Genomic DNA, 18,754 nt, shown 5'->3' with positions numbered 1-18,754 from the left:
CCCCATATCCAGTCGCCCCACATCGCCCTGCATCCTCCGTCAGCCCACAAGCACAGGTGGAGGGGACGGCTCCGCTAGGGGCCCAGGGCCTGCCCGCCTCCCCGTGTTCACAGCCTGCTCCCCAGAGGGCCGGCACGAAGATTCAGCGCATGCTCCTTCTGCCACAAAAGGAAGTGGCCCTCGTGCAGGTGTGGGTTGGGGCTCCAAGATGCAGCCCCAGCTCGAGCTGGCCCCCAAGGAAAACGGGGACCCAGTCTGCCCTTTCCCCTTCCCTGATTATAGGGCAGGGCTGCGTCCCTGCTTCCCTCCAGGGATCTGGGAACCAGAGGGCAGAGACGGGTCTTTTCTCCTGCGCTTTCCCACGTCTCTCGTCACTCCCCTGGGACTCCCGCCTCACACCGCCTCGGGACCCCACCTGACTTTGACAGAGGAACATATTAGAAGTTTAGTGCCTCAGGCATGACCCACAGCCTAGAGTAGCATGAAGTCTTCTCCTGGCAGCCTCCTTGGACCAAAGTGTCACCTAATCTCTGACTCTTTTCTCTTTAGCCCTTTGTCTCATCGTTTCCTTTTCACTGTGTTGTACCGTTTACACTCCGGGCATCTGGAAGATGCTGGCCTCTCCCAGAGAGGCAGGAGGCCCAGGGTGGGGTGCAGGCTCTGTTAGGACCACACATAGCCCTGTAAATGCTCTCTGAGTGCACCGCTGAGGATTGAGGGGACAGTGAGCAGGTGGCACAACCAAGCAGAGTGACCAAGTAGACAGGCGTGGCATGGCCCAGCTCGGGGCTCACAGAAACAGTTCAGCTGTGTCAAGTTCTCACCTTCTAGACACTTACCCAGACACTCCTTGTTCCCTACTCAGAAAGTGGCTTCATGAGGGCACATGGCTGCCCACTGCTGGAATGGCTGGGCAGCTGCCACACTCCGACTTAAAATTTCAATGATCAAGACCTCTTTTATGGTAAGATGATGGGGCTATGAAAGGTGTGGGAGAGACAGAGAACAGGAGAAAAGAAGAGAGACTGCATCGTGACACAGGAGCAAAGCAACAGCACTCACTGGCTAGTGTCACAGTGGCTGGCACGCTGGCCACGGCCCCTGCAGGCATCCGGGCCACACACTGGTACCGTCCCACGGTGCGGTTGTTGAGGGCGGTGATGACGAGGGTCCCGCGGGTGATGAGGACACCCAGAGCGCCGTCCGAACCATTCAGTTCCTTCCCGTTCAGGCGCCAGGTGGTGTTCACCCACGGAGGCTCCACCACACAGCCCAGGATCACAGTCCCTCCGAGCTTCTGGACGGTGGACGGAGGCTGGACCGTGACCTGAGGGACCTCACCTGGAAGAGGAGGAGGGAGGCAGCGGTGAAGTGACTTGAGACTCCAACAACGTGACCTCTTTAGAAGCACAGCGCCCAGGCAGCACCTCAGCCGAACAACCCAGAGGAGCTGATGTTTCTCTGAAGAACTCGACTGTCCTTCGGTCCCCTCCCCAGCCCAGCCCTGTTTCTGGAGAGAAGAATGGAGTGGCAGCATGGTGTCAAGGCAGGCAGCACCTCGGCTTCGGCGTGGACAGACCTGAGTCTGCATCCCAGTCCCCCGGCTTTGGAGCCATGTGACCTGAGCCTTTTTGGGTCCCCGTTTCTTATCTGTAAAATGGGGCCAATAATACCTGTCTCACAGGGTCTAAACCAGGGGTCCCCAAACTTTTCACACAGGGGGCCAGATCACTGTCCCTCAGACTGTTGGAGGGCCAGACTATTAAAAAAACTATGAGCAAATCCCTATGCACACTGCACATATCTTATTTTAAAGTAAAAAAAACAAAACGGGAACAAATACAATATTTAAATTAAAGAACAAGTAAATTTAAATCAACAAACTGACCAGTATTTCAATGGGAACTATGCTCCTCTCACTGACCACCAATGAAAGAGGTGCCCCTTCCGGAAGTGTGGCGAGGGCTGGATAAATGGCCTCAGGGGGCCGCATGCGGCCCGCGGGCCATAGTTTGGGGACCCCTAGTCTAAACAATGTCAACTGCCTGCTATGATCTCATATAAGTGCTCAGTAAAAGACAGCTATTATCACTGACTCTCCTCCTCTGGTATGTATTGAAAATGATTAAAATACCCAAATATAACCCATATGATGTTGTTGAGGTCATTTCTCATCTTGTGTGATTGAGCACGTCCCCGAAGACTGGGGGAATGAAGTGTCCTTTGAAATCCCGAAAGAGGAAGGGATTTGGAGAGGGTTCTGGTAGAATGTACAATGCCTCCCTGTGAAGTGAGGGGCAGTTTCCTTCCCAGCGGGCAGGCTGGGGCAGGACAGACAGCACTCACCTAGGTCAGCGAAGCAGCCCACTGCGGCCAGGAGGAGGCAGGCGAGCGCGGCCTCGGGCCTCTGTCCTTCCCGGGTCGTCATCATCCCACGCAGCGAGGTGTGACACAAGGGTCTGAAGCCAGAGTCCCATAAGCCAGCAGAGTCACTCAAAGAGATTCCGCAATCTCCCGCAACACTGTTGTGAGAGAGAGAAATGGCTGTGGTGAGAAGGTCTGGGATGCCCGGAGGGCGGCCACGGAGCCCGGCTTTGTCCCCTCACTTCCACTTCCATTAGACACGTGGGCACACTCGCAGGGCTGGCCTGGCTGTGCTGCCAGGAAACTAAAGAACACTCTCACGCCATTTCTCATCTAGAAGAGAGTTCTTCTAGGTTACTCCCCACCTTGAGCCAGAAGGTGGTTTTATGATGGTAAGAGTGCGACAGCCTTGCCCAGTGCACTGACAGCCAGAGGAAGATTAAGGTTGGTTGAGGCCCCAGGTGCAGAAGAGAATATTGGGCCCCTTAAAAAAAAGAGAGACGGGGAAAATAAAAATACATGTTAGCCATATTTTTAAATAAGTAAAAAATATTATGTACTATTAATGTTAAAATTGCACATATGAAACCAAACTTGGTGTCATTAGAAAAAAGTATAAAGTTGAGGTTTTGCAGGGCCCTTCAGAAGTCAGGGCCCGGGGCAGTGTGCCCACCGTTAAATCCGCCTCTGCTGACAGCAGCAAGGACAGGAGCCCAGGACGCAGGGGGCAGTGAGTACCTAGCACAGATGCTGGGAAGGATGAAGGTATCATCACTGTTTGTTTACAGGAGGCCAAATGTCCACGGCCACGTGTGCCACCACTACAGACCAGCACTGCCGTCCTCATAGTCATGCCGAATCCCTCGTTTAGGGGATGTTTACTAATTAATGAGTCCTAAAGTCTCAGAGACTCATCAAATATCTCAGGTTTCAATTCTCCCCAGTCCTGTACCTCTACCTCTGTGAACTTTTTCATTCTTGGAATCAACCTACCCTCCTCAGCGTGTCTGTAACACCTAGTCCCACAGACACAGACAAAAGTCACACATGAGCCCAGACGCCCACCTTCTTTCTGTCTCCTGATGCTGGAATTCTGATGTTTTTTATTTCTATGAAATCTGCACTCTTGACCACTGCCTGACTGACCAGTCAGCTGTTGCCTCTCCACCCACAGCAATGTTGCTGCACCTCCAGCACCAACAACTGCACGTCCAGCCGCCTGTGGCCCATCTCGGCTATCGGCCACGCTCCTACCACCTGCCTAGAACTGGGACCACTCCCTTTCCACAGCGTTATTTCTTTAAGCCTCCCTTAAGCTACAGTCCTTAAAAGATTCATCAGACTCACAGAGAGGCAAGTGTATGTATACTCTAACACACACAGGGTCACAGCCCAAACCAAGATTTTCCTTCCATACCTTTTACTGCTATAATTCTAGAACATCAGGCCAATAAGCAAGGTTGCCAACATTCTTATTAAGCAGGGAGGCATTACGAATGAGCTTCAGATAACAGCAAAGGCAACCTGCCGATGATCTAGACCAGGGGTCCCCAAACTTTTTACACAGGGGGCCAGTTCACTGTTCCTCAGACCGTTGGAGGGCCGGACTATAAAAAAAACTATGAACAAATCCTTATGCACACTGCACATATCTTATTTTAAAGTAAAAAAAACAAAACGGGAACAAATACAATATTTAAAATAAAGAACAAGTAAATTTAAATCAACAAACTGACCAGTATTTCAATGGGAACTATGGACCTGCTTTTGGCTGAGATGGTCAATGTCCAGTTCCATATTTGTCACTGCTAGCCGTAACAAGTGATATGACGCACTTCTGGAGCCATGACGTGTGCGTCCCACGTTACCCGAAGTAGTACTGTATGTAAGCAACGCTGCGCTTTGCGGCGCCGCCACATACAGTACTCCAGGGGTACAGGATGCAGATGCATCCTGCGCTCCTCTCACTGACCACCAATGAAAGAGGTGCCCCTTCCGGAAGTGCTGCGGGCTGGATAAATGCCCTCAGGGGCCGCATGTGGCCCGCTGGCCGTAGTTTGGGGACCCCTGATCTAGACAGTGGATGCGTGTTATTGAATCATGCCCAGGTGGAAATGTTAATAGTAATTCCCAGGAAGGGGACAGATATTAAAGCATTAACTCTTCTGGACCAGTTTATCTAACCAATGGCTCTTCCAAACACTTAGTCACTATTAACAAATCAGGGGAAGTCGTTAAGCTATCCAACTGCGCGATGCATCCTGCTTACCAATCTCTGGAGTTCTGGCTACCTGCAAGTCGGATATATAGAACTGTCCTCAGCTCTGCAGTTGCCACTGCTCCCAACAGAGGGATGACGGCTGGGCTTTGGGCTGCTTGCCCTGTGCCTGAGGTTTGCCTAAACTTTCCCCTCTCCAACCTCCTTTGGCCTTTCCGCATTTCACCTGGCTGCTGAGACACAAGGGGGCCACATTCCCTCCGCCCAGGAAGCACCCCTCCTCACTAGATTCACGATGTTAAAATCTTTCCCAAGAAAGAGTTCTTTCCCTTTGATTTTTAATCCCTCCCTTTACCTTGTGTCGTCCAGGCAGATACAGCGATAGGGTCGGAGACTCCTCCCAACGCGCTGGGAAGGACAAGGGGACATTTTCTATAAAAGTTTTGAAAGAAAAAAATCTAACGAAGCTTTTCAAAAGTTCTTTCTTGACAAGTTAAAGTATTTTTCTTTTGGGGTAAGGAGAGCTTTTGCTCTTTTTCAGACTATCCAGTAAATCATGGAGTCCTGTTATTCACAAAGCAAAATTAAGGAAATCTGCAAATGATGTGAGGGTGGCTGGGAAGGGCTGGGGGCGGGGCGGGGGGCGGGGCTTGAGGGGCGGGCATAGGGCGGGCCCGCTAGCACCACTGTTCCATCCCTGCTAAACTCTTATTCCAGAGGTATACTTGGACTCTTCATAAAAACTCTATTAGGTGGCAGCTAATATTCCCATCTTACAGATGAGAACACTGAATTTCAGGAGTTAAGTCACTTGCTGTAGGTCACATAACTGCAAGCCAGGATTGAAACCCAGGTTGGGCTCATTTCAAAACTCTGTGCCATAGTAGCCTTTTCACACATTCTCAATTCAGTGCTCTGTGCCCAGTGGGTGCTTAGGAGTTGGAAGATGGGTGATGTGGAACCGTGAGGAATTTTAACAGTGATTTCTAGAGAAAAAGTTCATCAATATGTTTATACACCGATACTGAAAAGCAAGCGTTTGGTATCCTCTTGGTTTTCCAGATACTTGTTTTGTCTACTTTCCTCCAAATGAGGTAACATTTCTCTAGAATAAATTGGTAACTGCATGAATTTACCCATTTTAGGAATTTAGAGAACTTGACAGCCTCCTTTCCCCAACTCCTTACAGAGTTTGTGGATATCTGTTCCTTCCCAGCCCCAAGAAAGGAAAGAAAGAAGGAAGGGAGGGAGGAGGCAGAGAGGGAGGGAGGGAGGGAGGGAGGCAGAAGATGAATATAAAGTAATAAAGGGCAAAAAAGACCAGTAGACAGAGGGACAGGAGGGCTGTTTCTTATCTAAGCACAGGGTGGCTGCAGAGGTGTTTGGGTTGTAAAGTCCACAAAGGTTTTACTGAGGAAATTCAGCTTCGACCCCCTCCTGCTTAACGAGGATCAGCCAAACAATTCCTGTTACTTCTGCACCCTCAGTAATTTATAAGGTTCAAAATGGAAACAGACCCCACTGTGGCTGCCTGCCCCCATCCTGCTTTTAAAAGCAACAAGGAGAAAAGAATGTAGCTGGTGAGGGAGAGAGTGAGAGGAAGCAGGTATACAGGAGGAGAAAGGAATTAACTCTTTAATCCCCACAACAAACTCAGAAGCGGGTACCATTTTAATGGCTCCAAAGCGTGATGCTGTGAGGTCTCCTTCCTGCACAAGCAGAAGTGTGATAAGAATAGGAGGTCAGGCAGGGGCATCGCTGGAAGTATGATGCATCTTATTATTCTTTATTCTTTATTTATTTATTTATTATTTATTTATTTATTATTATTATTTATTATTTATTTATTTTTAGCAAGGTGGGGAGGAGAAGCATCATCAATTGCTTCTCTCACATGTGCTTTGACTGGGGGGCTCTAGCAGAGCCAGTGACTTTGTGCTCAAGCCAGTGGCTTTGGGCTTCAAGCCAGCGACCATGGGATCATGTCAGTGATCCTGTGCTTACGCCAATGACCGTGGGTTTCGAACCTCGGACCTCAGCATCCCAGGTTGACTCTATCCACTGCACCACCACCCATCAGGCAACATGCTGCATGTTATTTCACAGCTGGGAAACTAGATTACTTCCTGGACCAAGTTACCTAGTGAGATTGATCAAGAAAGATAACTCCAAAGACAAAAGATTTCTGAGCACTTTGCTTTAATGATTTTTTTTTTTAAGGCAAGTAAGGTTTAACTGGAATACCATTTGCAGTGTAACTTTGCTCCACTGTGACATGAACAAGATACAATTTCAAAGTTAGGTGGAGGCAACAGTAGGCCTATTATTTTCCTCAACAATGCAAAGTTTGTCTGGATCCTTATTTTCTATGCATTTTCTCAGAGAAAGAGGGGAAATCAGGAACAAAAGCAGAAAGCAGAAGGGAAAATGATTTCTTGACATGAATTTCTCATTGAGGCCTAGGTAGTTGCTTTTTAAAGGGTTGTTTGGACACAAAACATAAAATAATGTCTGAGAAGTTTAACTGCTGACATACATGTTCCCACTGAAATAATCTCCTCCAAGCAGACGCTTCTGAAAGTTTCCAAAAACAACAGCAGCAGAATACACTTCTGAGGCTGAGAACAAGCATGAGAAATTATAGCCTCAGTATTTATTTTGCAAGAAAATTACAAACAACTGAGAGTTGATCATCGGCAGGAGGTGGCCAGCTCCAACTTCCCCCAAAAGGGTGGCTGACTGCTGGAGCAAGAATGAGGCAGCGGCACAGGGGACACGTGTCACCCAGGATCAGCGGGCCACTCCGCTCTTACTCAGGAGGCCTCTGCGGCGTAAAGCACAAAGCGTGCCCTTGGGCTGGGCGGCCTGCAGCAATAACCAGGAGGAGCCGAGCAGGAGAGCGCATGATCTAGCAGACAGTACAGACAGGCTTTTAAAAATATATTCAGAGGCAAGAAACGGATCTGACAAAACTTTTTGTTCCCTTGGTTGGGAAGAGCTGACTACATAAGAAATGTTTCTAACACCAAATTACTTTTCCTTTTTTTTTTTTTTTTTTGCATGTTCCCAATTCTGTCGAGTGAAATTCACCTTTCCCAACTATCTCTGAAAGCAGAGAGAAGTCTTCCTCCCAGAAGGTGATGCCTAGGGGTGAAGTGAGGACTGGTGGCCCCTGGCCCCAAGGAAGAGGGGGGTACTACTGCGCAGAGGAAACATTGGGGAAACAAGTGCATTTAATTTGCAGAGGGCTGAATATGTGAGTTTAGATAGACTGAAAAGCAGCATTTAAAAAGGTCATTTTTACTTAAAAACTTGTACCCACAGACCTAATTAAAGGGAAACATTTTAAATTAGGAGGCACCCTAGAGAAAATAATGTAATAGCTTAGAATAATGTCTGACGGGTATTGAGTGGAGTAAGTGAGGAAGGAGAGTGAGCTGCAGAAGCTCCCCCAGCTAACCAAGAAGGGAGACTTCAAGGCGCAGGTCTGTCTGCCTCTGAGCCCCGTGCCCTTCCCGCCATCTTGGCACTGCCTCCCTGGGGTCGGATTGACCAGCAACTAGAACTGCAATGAGAACTATATTCCCAGTGTTTTCGAAGTTACTTTCTTCTGTATAAAAATACCATTACCTGGTTCATCAGTTACAGCAGCTTTCTGTTTGGCCGTTTTCATTCTTCTACCGTTTATATCCTAATCTAGAACAATCTCCTGCTGTTCTTCCCACAAACTCCTTCAGTAGGATTTCCTGGGGTAAGGGAGATATTCTATATTTGTGCTCTCCAAAACACCAGGTAGCTACCAGTCACTTGTGGCTATGAAATCCTTAAAACTAGTTAAGGTGACAGAGGAATTACCTTTTTAATTTTAATTTAAGTGGCCCCAGAGGGCTAGTGGGCTCAACTAGGTCTAGCTCTTAACCGCCTTGACCCGGAAGTGATACAGGACAAGACAAGTTCGCTTACATTGGACAGCATAGTTCTAGACCAGTGGTTCTCAACCTTTCTAATGCCGTGACCCCGCAATACAGTTCCTCATGTTGCGGTGACCCCAAATCAAAAAATAATTTTGGTGGCTACTTCATAACTGTAATTTTGCTAAAGTTATGATTCGGAATGTAAATACCTGATATGCATTATGTATTTTCCGGTGGCTTTAGGCGACCCCGCTGGGGTTGCGACCCACAGGTTAAGAACCGCTGTTCTAGACTAATCTTTGAAGCATCTATCTACCCAGACCACTCCGATATCAAATAAGGGAGAATAACAATTGCTTTCATGTTCTTAAGGATGAGCCAGCCTTTAAATGTACATCTAGTTTATTCCTTATCCAAATTTTATGTATGAGTCTTCTATTTAAAAACTGTATTTTGCTTTTATTACCGGGAAGAAAAAGATGTTGCTGCAATCTACTACCTATAAGGCAAGTACACAAGGCACTGTAACAGACAATAGATTCAGTCCTAAAAAGCTTAACCCTTTCAATAGTACAAACGTTCATGTACGTCCTCTTGCCTCCTGACCATCCAGAGTACGATCGTACAAAAATTTTTATTTTAAAAATGTGTAAGGCAACATTAAAAAAAAATGTATGTTCTCCTTGTTTCCATAAATTGGTTATCAAACAAACATGATTTTAAGTTAATAAAACTAGAACTGGAACTAATTTCATTTTTTGGAAAAAACAAACAAAATAACGCACTCCCAGGGGTCAGCGAGCAGGAAAAAACACTCACTACTCAAAAGGGTTAAAGCAAAACCTGGGACATCAGTCAGCTAGTGCGCAGCAGTTGGGGATAGCTCATTTCCCAGCCTCCTCTGCCGGCAGCCTAGGGCCGTGTGACTAGTGCTGGTCAATTGGGTGTAAGTGAACCGGGCACGTGTTGCCTCTAGACCAAGGCGGTTAAGAGCTAGAGAACTGGAGAACCAGAGAGCTGCTTCCATTTCTCCCTTCTCCAGTCCCGGCAACCACACAGCCCAGGTTTCGGGAGGCATGGCCACAAGACGGGAAGAGGGAGCACAAGCTATGGCAGAAGAGAGAAACCTCTGCTGCGCAGAACCACAGAAGTTTTAGGAGTACTCTCACGTAACATCTTTAATCCCTTCGCTGATCGTCGGGTCAGTCACCGACGGGCAGTGGCGGAGGAGAGCAGAGGGAAAGGGGCATTTCCAATTCCAAGTCTCCGGGAAAGGTTTTCTGGAGACGGGGTCTGAAACTAGGCCTTCTGGAATGCGCACCAGTTAGGAGTCGACGGGCACTACAGGACGGTGGCGCCCGCCTGGCAGGACGCAGGTGTTTGGAGGGGGTGCACCAAGCAGTTTGGCTGCATCTCTTGAACAGAAGTCTCTAAATGTCTTGCTCCCATGAGTAAAATATGGTCAGAGATCCCTTATGCATGCCTATCTATTTATATATTAAATGCACGCACTGCTGAAATAAAGTGTCAAGAAGAAGGTAAAAGTGAACCCCTATATTAATGATTTGTTCATCCTGATCACTTTATAACACCAGTAAGCTAACACTTGTACTGCCTGCCTATTTAGGGTTAGGCTCATCACTAACAATACGGATATAATCTCTTTCAAATAGCCTGCGTGAATGTTAATGATGTTGGTGACCTCTCACCAGACGTGACTCCATCCATTCATGTTTTCACGTTTTTACTTCCTAATGTGGCTTGAAAAGGGTCAACTCTGCCATTTTCTGTTTGCATGTGTGCTTGGATTATCAGTACACTCTACAACCCAGTTTCTTTGCAGCCATCTCTCTAAGCCACTTGTCCTTTTTTGTAAGAGTTAATTTAGTTAAAACTAAATAATATAATCTGTAAATCCACTTAACAGAGAACAGGAAGACAGAGGAGTGAATGAGTGGGCAGGGGGGCCCCGCGCCACGCCCTCCAGGCGGGGATCTCTGGGTGCCCTTGTGAGGCACCTCGGACGGATGCAAGGTACCACTGTCAATCCTGATTACTAAATGTTAGGAAAGCTTAACGTCTCTCCTATTCCTTTTTTAGGGACATACACATTAAGAGGCTCTAGTATTTTCTTCCAGTGACGAATGGAATCTCTTGTATTAGGACCTTGCACTCCACTCTGGAGACTACTCTGGAAGAATGAAGAGAGGGAAGGTAGGAATATAACTTGGGCCATGGTGTGGAAGAAGAGGAAAAAGGCCCCTTGAAATTAATACCATAGGCAGATGGGAGCTACTGACGGTTTTTGAGAAGGAAATATCTGATCAAAGTGACATTTGGGGGAGATTAGCAAAACCTGGGCTTCTCATTCCCACTGAACCTGGTGTTGATAACAAGCTCCTAACAAACACGGACTCAGGTAAGTGGGGCCCCCGCGCCCCAGCGCCGTGGAGGCAAGGGGAGAGGAGGAGCCTGGACACAGCATCTCGGCTCCGGGAACGACTCCCCCGCACTGAGGGAAGTCGCCTCAGCCTCCCAGTCAAGGGAAGGTCTGATCTCTTGATTTGCCCACTGGACAGATCTGATCTTCCCCCAGCTCCACAATCTGATCTTCCCCCAGCTCCCCACTCGGGGAAAACGTTACTTGGGAGCCTCACTTCTTTGTCACACATGCCTCTTCCTGAAAACAGCCTCGTTTCTTTAAAGAGATTTTTTTAAAAAAATCTCCTGGGTGGGGAAGGGGGAGACACAAACCTTTATTGCTAAACTGGAAAAGAAGAAAAGGAAAACGGCTTTCTTTCTTCTCTACCCCCTTCTCAATCCTCCCACCCCTATTCCATATAAATTCAATTTGACAACCCTGCTAATTGGATAAACGTAGCTCCTACTCTCCTCGAAAGCCATTCCCTTTTTTTTTTTTTTTCTGTTTTGTTTTTGTTTTTGGAGGGCTCCAAACGGGGTGACTGTGCTGTTCTTTAACACGAATTCCATCTGCTTTATTTCTCTCTCCATTCACCGCTCCTCTTGAATATTTATGAAGACTTCCCTCCTGCCTATTCCCTTTCCACCCCACCTCCACAGCCTCCCCCCTGAGCCTCCCTCTCCCCACCCTGCCTCCAGCCTCCTCTCCCCTTCTCTCAGAGCTGGACAAAAACCTTCCAAATGGCCCCCCCTCCTTGCTTTAGATAAACACAGGCAGTGTCAAGTGTGAGGAGTAGGGGGAGGTGGGAAGGGGGTTCAACTGCCAGTCAAGCCCCCGGCCTTCAATGAGGCCCAGGGGCCTACCCTAATCTGCTGCATGCTTGCCATATGGGGGCTGTGTTGCCCCTGGAAACACTAACAGGCAGAACGGAGCTTAATAGAGTCCACATTCATTGTAATGCAGTGAGATAGCTCAAGGCACCACTGCCCCTTCGTAGGTCTTATTCTTGTTTCCCTCTTTCTTTCTGTTTTTCCTCCCTTTTTCTTCCTTCCTTACAAAAGGAGCAGGCCCACAGACAGCAGTAATCTGGAGAGGCCTGGGCTGGCAGAAAAGCTGACTGTGGGGGTTATGAGTAAGGAAGGTGAGGGTGGAGGTGGGTGGGGAGAGGGGAGAGGTGGGAGCTCCCAGGACACAGAGTGAGTAAGGTCCGTCAGGGCCCTGGAGCACGGACACCTGCCTACTTATTCAGCCACCTAGGCCGAAGTATCCCAACACCACCCCATCTCCAATCCCAGTAAATGGGAGATCACAAAAGCCAGTGACACACCTGCAGGCCAGCAGCCAATTCCCAGCTCTCCACAGTGGCCTAGAAAAGTCACAGGTGTTGCAGTGGGATAAGACCACTTTAGAAATAAATCCCTAGAGGGGCAGAAGACCCACTAGCCGGCCAGGTTGGGGCCCTTTACCTCGTCTGGTCTATCTGGAATTGAGGAGGAGGTGACAGCAGTGACCTGTCACAGCCAAACGTAGGCCTATGGGGCAGCATTGAGTGCAGGCTGCCTAACAGGTGAAGCCTCATCATGAGTATATTTGCCAGAAGTGAGACTGGGGCCTCCTTGAGCCCAGAGGTGACCTCTCCCCAGGTTCAAAAGGGAATATGGGAAGCACATTTCTCCCAACCTCTCAGAAAAAGTAAAATCGGTAATCGAGATCCTAGAGAATTCCTCAGAGAACGAAGAATCACCTTCCTTAGTTTTGAAGCAAAGCTAATTTGTTCTGTGACTAAAAATCACAAATTTAAAGTCAAGAGAGAAAAAGAGAAACTCTCATATACGCTACCGCAGTTGAAATTTTCATCCCACGGCGTCTAGTACATAGGAGGAGCTCAGTGAATGGTTTTTGAATGAACAAATCATATTGGTGCTCTTATAGTTTTACGAATGCTGACCAAGAGCTTAAAACTCTACCCAACCGACTACCATCGGGGTCAAAGGGGTGGCAGAGCTTTAGCAGAAGGGCGAGGCCTCGCCTCGGAGATGCCGGTTTCCACTCCACAGGCCTGTTGTTATTTGCCCTGTCCTCTGCCAGAGCCAGGCAGGCTAAGGCAGACAGAGCTGCTCGAACCAAGGCGGGTAAGATGTTTGTTGTGGTTTGTGTTTTTGCCTCCCAAACCTGACATACCCTCCACGCCCTTGCGTTTTACCTCACCGGGATGCATAATAAATCAGTGCTTTCCTGAGCTCAGCTCAGAGGGAACCCACTGCAGGAGAGCATATGAGAGTTCTTATCATTTTTCTTTGCTTCTCTCTCTCTTTTTTTTTTTAAAATCTTGATTTTAAGGCCTATATCCAAAAAATTCTGCAGAAGATGGTACAGTAGGTTTTCAAGAGTCAGGTACAGTTTCAATTCCTGGCTCTGAAACGGACCCAGTATTTGGTTATCTGAACCACCTCCTAGAAACCTGCCTCTTCCCTGAGAACTCCAAAGCAGAGGAGATGAGGTCATACAACTGAGCAGGGCCTTACAGGACTGAGAATCCTGTCCCTACCTGAAGAATCAGCCTTCCCCTCTAACTTCTTGTTTTCTGTGGAGTGCGACCCCCAGTTGTCTTGATCCCAGCACATTGCATCTGTTTCCGAGGAGCAAGCGAGGATGCGTGGAGCTCCCCTGCAAGCCAGCCCGGCAGCAGAGCAGACAAGCTCTTCCCAGCCTTCCCTGCAGCGAGCACCCTGGTCAGTAACCCAGTAATCTCACCACCACTATGCATGACGTGGTGAGAGCCGGAGTGACCCACTCTTAAAGAAAGCAAGGCAGGTGTCTCTGGTCTGCTCTGGACCAAATGGTTGCCCTTGCTTTCACTGCTCAGAGAATACTCACTAGTGACCTGCTTATAAAAACAATACTTGAACTCATCTACTTTTTTGTTTTACTTAAAACCATGTTGATATTTCCCTCCTCCTGAGCTGCCCAAACTTGGACTCCACCTTGTCTCCTGGCTCTCACTGATCCCCAGCCCAGGATCGGGCCCATCGTATGGATACCGACTCTTGGCATCAGCAGCCAGAGAAACACAATGCAGTAGAAACATAATGCAAGCTACACACTGCATTAAAAATATTCTAGTGGCCACATTTAAAACATAAGTGAAAATCATTTTAATCTTTTAACACAATACATCTAAAATATTATTTCAACACATAATCAATACAAAAATTGTTAACGATGTCTTCTATTTTGTTTTATATTAAGTCTTCTAAATGTAGTGTTTATGTACTATTTACTACACATCCCAATTCAAACTAGCCACACTTCAGGTGTTCGTGGCAACTGTTCTGGACAGCATAAGTCTAGTGCCCTCAAACTGGCTCCCTGACTCTCTCCTCTCCCCATTTAGTCAGCCTCCACATAGCCACCTACCTTTGTTCTAGAATAGCAAGCTCAGCCAAACTGTAAAGATCATAAATGGGCAGCTACCATTCCCTGAGCCAGCACCTTCCACAGGGCATGATCCACCATTCAACTCATTTGATGGAATTCTCACAATGGCCCTGTAAGGTAGGCGCACGGTCAACCCACTTTATAAATGAGGAAATTCAAGCTCAGAGTGACTAGACGTTTTGTCCAAGGTCACACAGTTGGTTAATCAGAGTCAGGATTTGAGCCAGGTCCAGCTGACTTGAAACCTCTTGTCTTTGCCCTCTACCATGCTTCTTTTAGTCAATTATGGCATAATAATTGCACCAGTAAGCAGTCATTAAAAATGATAATTAGCTGACCAAGTAGCAACATGAAAAGTGTTTAAAAGATGTTAAGGAAAAAAAAAACATAGATCTCGTTTGGTAAAAATCAGGTAAGCATTGAGTGAGACCCGGTAAGGAATACAAAACAAATAAAAGCCACTGATTTGGAAATGTGAAAGAATTATGAGTGATTTTGTTCCCCCTTTTGAGGTCAGTTAAGAACAAACAAGCAAATAAGCTCACAGGCCCACCTCTGATTACTCCCCAGCGGGGTGGGATGAAATAATGTTCAAACTCCTTCACACAACCTTCTGGGTTCTTTGGGCTGCGGTCCACCTTCCCCACGTCTTCCTCCCAACAAGCCCTCACACCTGGGCTGGCGGCATTTTCACACCCTCTCCTCCTCCTACCGGACTCATCTTCTCCCCTCATTTCATTCCCTCAGGAGCTCGAGTGCCCCAGTGACTGTTCCTCATCTCCGTTTGCACAGCATGCTGCGTACCTATTACATGTCCACAGTGGTTTATGGATTTGGTTGTGTATCTGCCTATACTGTGCCTCTTCCCTCTTCCCCCAGACTATACACTTCCTGAAGGCAAGGAGGTGTCCACCCAAGCCTAGGCACATCGTGGGGGCTCAGTCAACAGCTGCTGAACTGAAGGGTTTGTTCACATTAGAAATTTAGGATTGAGAAGGAATGTTGGTCTGATGCGTGAACGCAGAGGACAGACACGCTGTAGCACTGGTGGAACCAGGGGGCTGTTTCTAGAAGGGTGTGACTGTAACTGTGGCCTTTATTTTTCAAAACCAAATGGCCCCTAGATCGGTATAGACCAGTGGTTTTTAACCGCTGGTCCACGGACTAGTGCCGGTCGCTGAAAGGGTTCACTTCACCACCCTGATGTTGTATGAAGATTATAGAGTCTATAATCATTGGGTCTATGATCTTCATACAACATCAGGGTGCTTAACTGTTTCAGGGACCAGCAGAAACTTTGTGGTGCAGGCAGCCCTGGAGGGAAGGGCCGAGCTGCCTGACAAAAGTCAGCATCCCTGAATGTGCTCCTGTGATTTGAGGTTTTATTCAAGGACCTTCTTTGCTTTCCTTCTTACATTTTCTCCCAAAACAGACACCCACAAAGCTTGTGAGTTCAGCCTTCCTGAAGCCAATCTAACCTAGGACTATAACATGATTAGGTGTCAGCTAGCCTGCACGGACCTAAGGTTGAGACCAGGGTGAAAGGAGGAGAAATATAAAGAGCTGTTGAGCCTGACCAGGTGGTGGCGCAGTGGACAGAGTATCAGCCTGGGACCCAGAGGACCCAGGTTTGAAACCCCGAGGCTGCCAGCTTGAGCGCGGGCTCATCAGCTGGAGGGTGGGCTCATCAGCTGGAGCACAGGGTCATAGACTTGACTCCATGGTCACTGGCTTGAGCCCAAAGGTCACTGACTTGAAGCCCAAGGTCGCTGGCTTGAGCAAAGAGTCGCTGGCTCAGCTGGAGGCCCCAGTCAAGGCTCTTTTGAGATAGCAATCAATGAACAACTAAGGTGCTGCAACAAAGAACTGATACCTCTCATCTTTCTACATCCTGTCTGTCTGTTCTTATCTGTCCCTCTCTCTGTCTCTCTCACAAAAAAAAAAAAAAAAAGCTGTTGAGTGCAAGAGGAAGAGAGCAGGGGAAAGGGGGTGAGGAGAAAGGAGAGCAAAGCTGTTGAAAAGACAGCTAAACAGCTAAATAGGCACAGCACCGCCTGTGTGCCAAGCCCAGGGCCAGGGCCCTTCATATACACTGTCACAACCTAAGGAGTGTCACTGTCCCCACTTCACAGATGGGGAGAGAGTTTATCACAACCCTTCTTGATGCTTCATCACGTAAGGGTTTAGGACACACTTCCAGTCATTGTTAGAGACACTTCTTACCGAGTGACCGTACCGGAGCGCAGCGGGATCGGGCACTGGAAAACCGCGGAGCTCGGGTTTGGGCAGGAGCTCTGCCGGCTTTGGGTACGTTGCCGAATCTCTGAGCCTCAGTTTGTGCTCTGTACAGCGAGAATAACACCTGTTTTGCAGAGCTGCTTAAAAGTTAGTAAGATTACTTGTGACAGCAGCCTGGCACAGAGCAATCATGCCTTTACCTGGGGAAAATGGTGCCGTGGATCCAGAGGCGGGTTTAGCGGCAGGCGCGCCCGGCACGCACTCTGGGCCCCGCCTACTGAGGGGCCCTGCAAACCCCAACTTTACACTTCTTTCTAATGTAAGGGGCCCAATATTCTTTTCTGTGCCTGGGCCTTCAACCGACCTTAATCCGCCTCTGCATGGAACTTCACTAAGAGCTGTTTACCTGAGGTCTAATTTCCACCAGGGCCTTGCTACCTGGTGGGCTTTTAGATCAATGTCCCTTTAGACTCAAAGACGTGTGGTTTTTTAAACAACTCCAGATAATATACTATCTCGTCTCCCTGCTCATTGTTCCTTATAAACTGTACAAAATTAAGCAATGGCCTGGTTTTGTTGCCCTACACACATGCATCAGAAGTTCAAAGAATATTCTTTGTTAAAAATAAAGGCAGTAACACCTACTCTGTCCTCGACAGTGTTTTACAGAACGTCACGGTGGCCCTATGGGACAGGAGATCTATGGGGTGCACCGCAGCGTCCCCAAGTTTGTGGCAAGACTCGGTTTCTAGCCTCAATTCCCACCCAACACTAGTCCACATTTCTATCACTTAAGCTAATAACCTCTCTCCGCCACCCACCCCCACCCCTCTCTACACAGTCTTGATGATCATAATAAATTTCTCCATAGTCTTCCTACTTGTTCGGAGAAAAAGAGGAAAGATCCCCAACAACAATAGGTCATTTGGGACCAGAAGTTATGGAGAAGTATTTCTAGAAAGAAAAGCATGCCCCCAATCCCTCTCTGATCCTCACAGCCAGCGCCAGAAAGGAGCTCCCCTCTGACTTCATCAGAGAGTGCACAAAGATGCAACACATCCACCTGCTCCTTCTCACTCCCCTCTTCCTAATTACAGCCCCGGGCCAGGGCTACATGCACCCAAGGAGAGGCTGAAGTACAATGGCAACACGCTGGCTGCCGAGGAAACAGGGGCATCCACTTCCAAGCATTCGGATGCTCACACTTCACAGAAGATCCGATGTAAAAGGAATGAGTTAGAGCCCGGGTAGACAACACAAACAGGTGTGGAAACCCTCCTGACCCAGGACCTGCCCGAACGGCGCCTATGGCAGATCCCAGCAGCTTCAGGTCCCATCTCTTAGGACAAAGGAACACCGATTCCACTTGACAAGGGGTCTATGTGGGAACACAGACCTATCCGAAGCAGGCTCGGGGGAAGAAGGCCGCACACTGCCCACCTGACAGTGCCCACGGAGAGCACTGAGAATCAGACATTATCATCCCAGGAGTAAGGATCTCAGCGAGTACCATGCACACAGCCAAAGGAAGGCATTTCCCCGGATCACCCAGGAAGATGGCAGGTGCCACGCACTGTGCAGAGCGTGGAAGGGACACGGAGAAAAAGGAGGCTGTTTCCATCCTTGAACTCGGAACCTTGGACAACATTTTCTTATTACACCAAAACTGAAGTGCAGCACAGTCTCAAGCCAAGGGCAGAGTCAAAGATCAGCTGTAGTCGTTCACCAAGTACAGGCAAGGGAACCAGAGGAAGGACAAACGTGTCACACACTTGATCGCACTCACATGCGCACACTCAGGCCCTGCTCAGCACGGCTCAGTCCTCCAACACAGCCCCTTTCGTAAGTTCTAAAGGAATTTCGTTTTTGATCACTGTGATGCTGGTGGCCGAGGCTCGCCAGGTTTACATTAAATTCGGGCAGATGGTAGAGGAACTGTGGAGGCAGAAAGCATCAGGCCATTCCCGTTTATTGGAGGCTCGCAGAGACGGGAGAGTGAATAGGCAAAGGAAAACCGCTTTGCTTCTCTCAGTGGAGGGGAGGGATCAGGAAACCCGCCCCTCAGGGTGGTGGCTGAGGGGCTCAGGGAACCTCACCTCGCGGTGGTGGCAGGACAGTGCTAGCACTGCAGAGACACACACATGCAGCTTTCTGCCGTGT

At 48.3% G+C, this 18,754-nt stretch overlaps 1 protein-coding gene across 1 annotated transcript in view; it reads right to left on the bottom strand.

Moving 5' to 3' along the window:
• Window positions 1-18,754, bottom strand: part of BOC (BOC cell adhesion associated, oncogene regulated) — an 80,910-nt gene that overhangs the window by 39,064 nt on the left and 23,092 nt on the right. The window contains 3 exon segments of the mRNA XM_066240921.1: window positions 1,063-1,341; window positions 2,347-2,431; window positions 2,433-2,522. Of these exon segments, the coding sequence (XP_066097018.1) occupies window positions 1,063-1,341; window positions 2,347-2,431; window positions 2,433-2,477 (409 nt within the window). The 5' untranslated portion in view covers window positions 2,478-2,522.

The sequence above is a fragment of the Saccopteryx bilineata genome, chromosome 8 (assembly GCF_036850765.1).
Source record: "Saccopteryx bilineata isolate mSacBil1 chromosome 8, mSacBil1_pri_phased_curated, whole genome shotgun sequence".
Lineage (NCBI taxonomy): Eukaryota > Metazoa > Chordata > Mammalia > Chiroptera > Emballonuridae > Saccopteryx > Saccopteryx bilineata.
The sequence above is the reverse complement of the archived record's forward strand: the minus strand, read 5'-3'. Positions and strand labels throughout refer to the sequence as shown.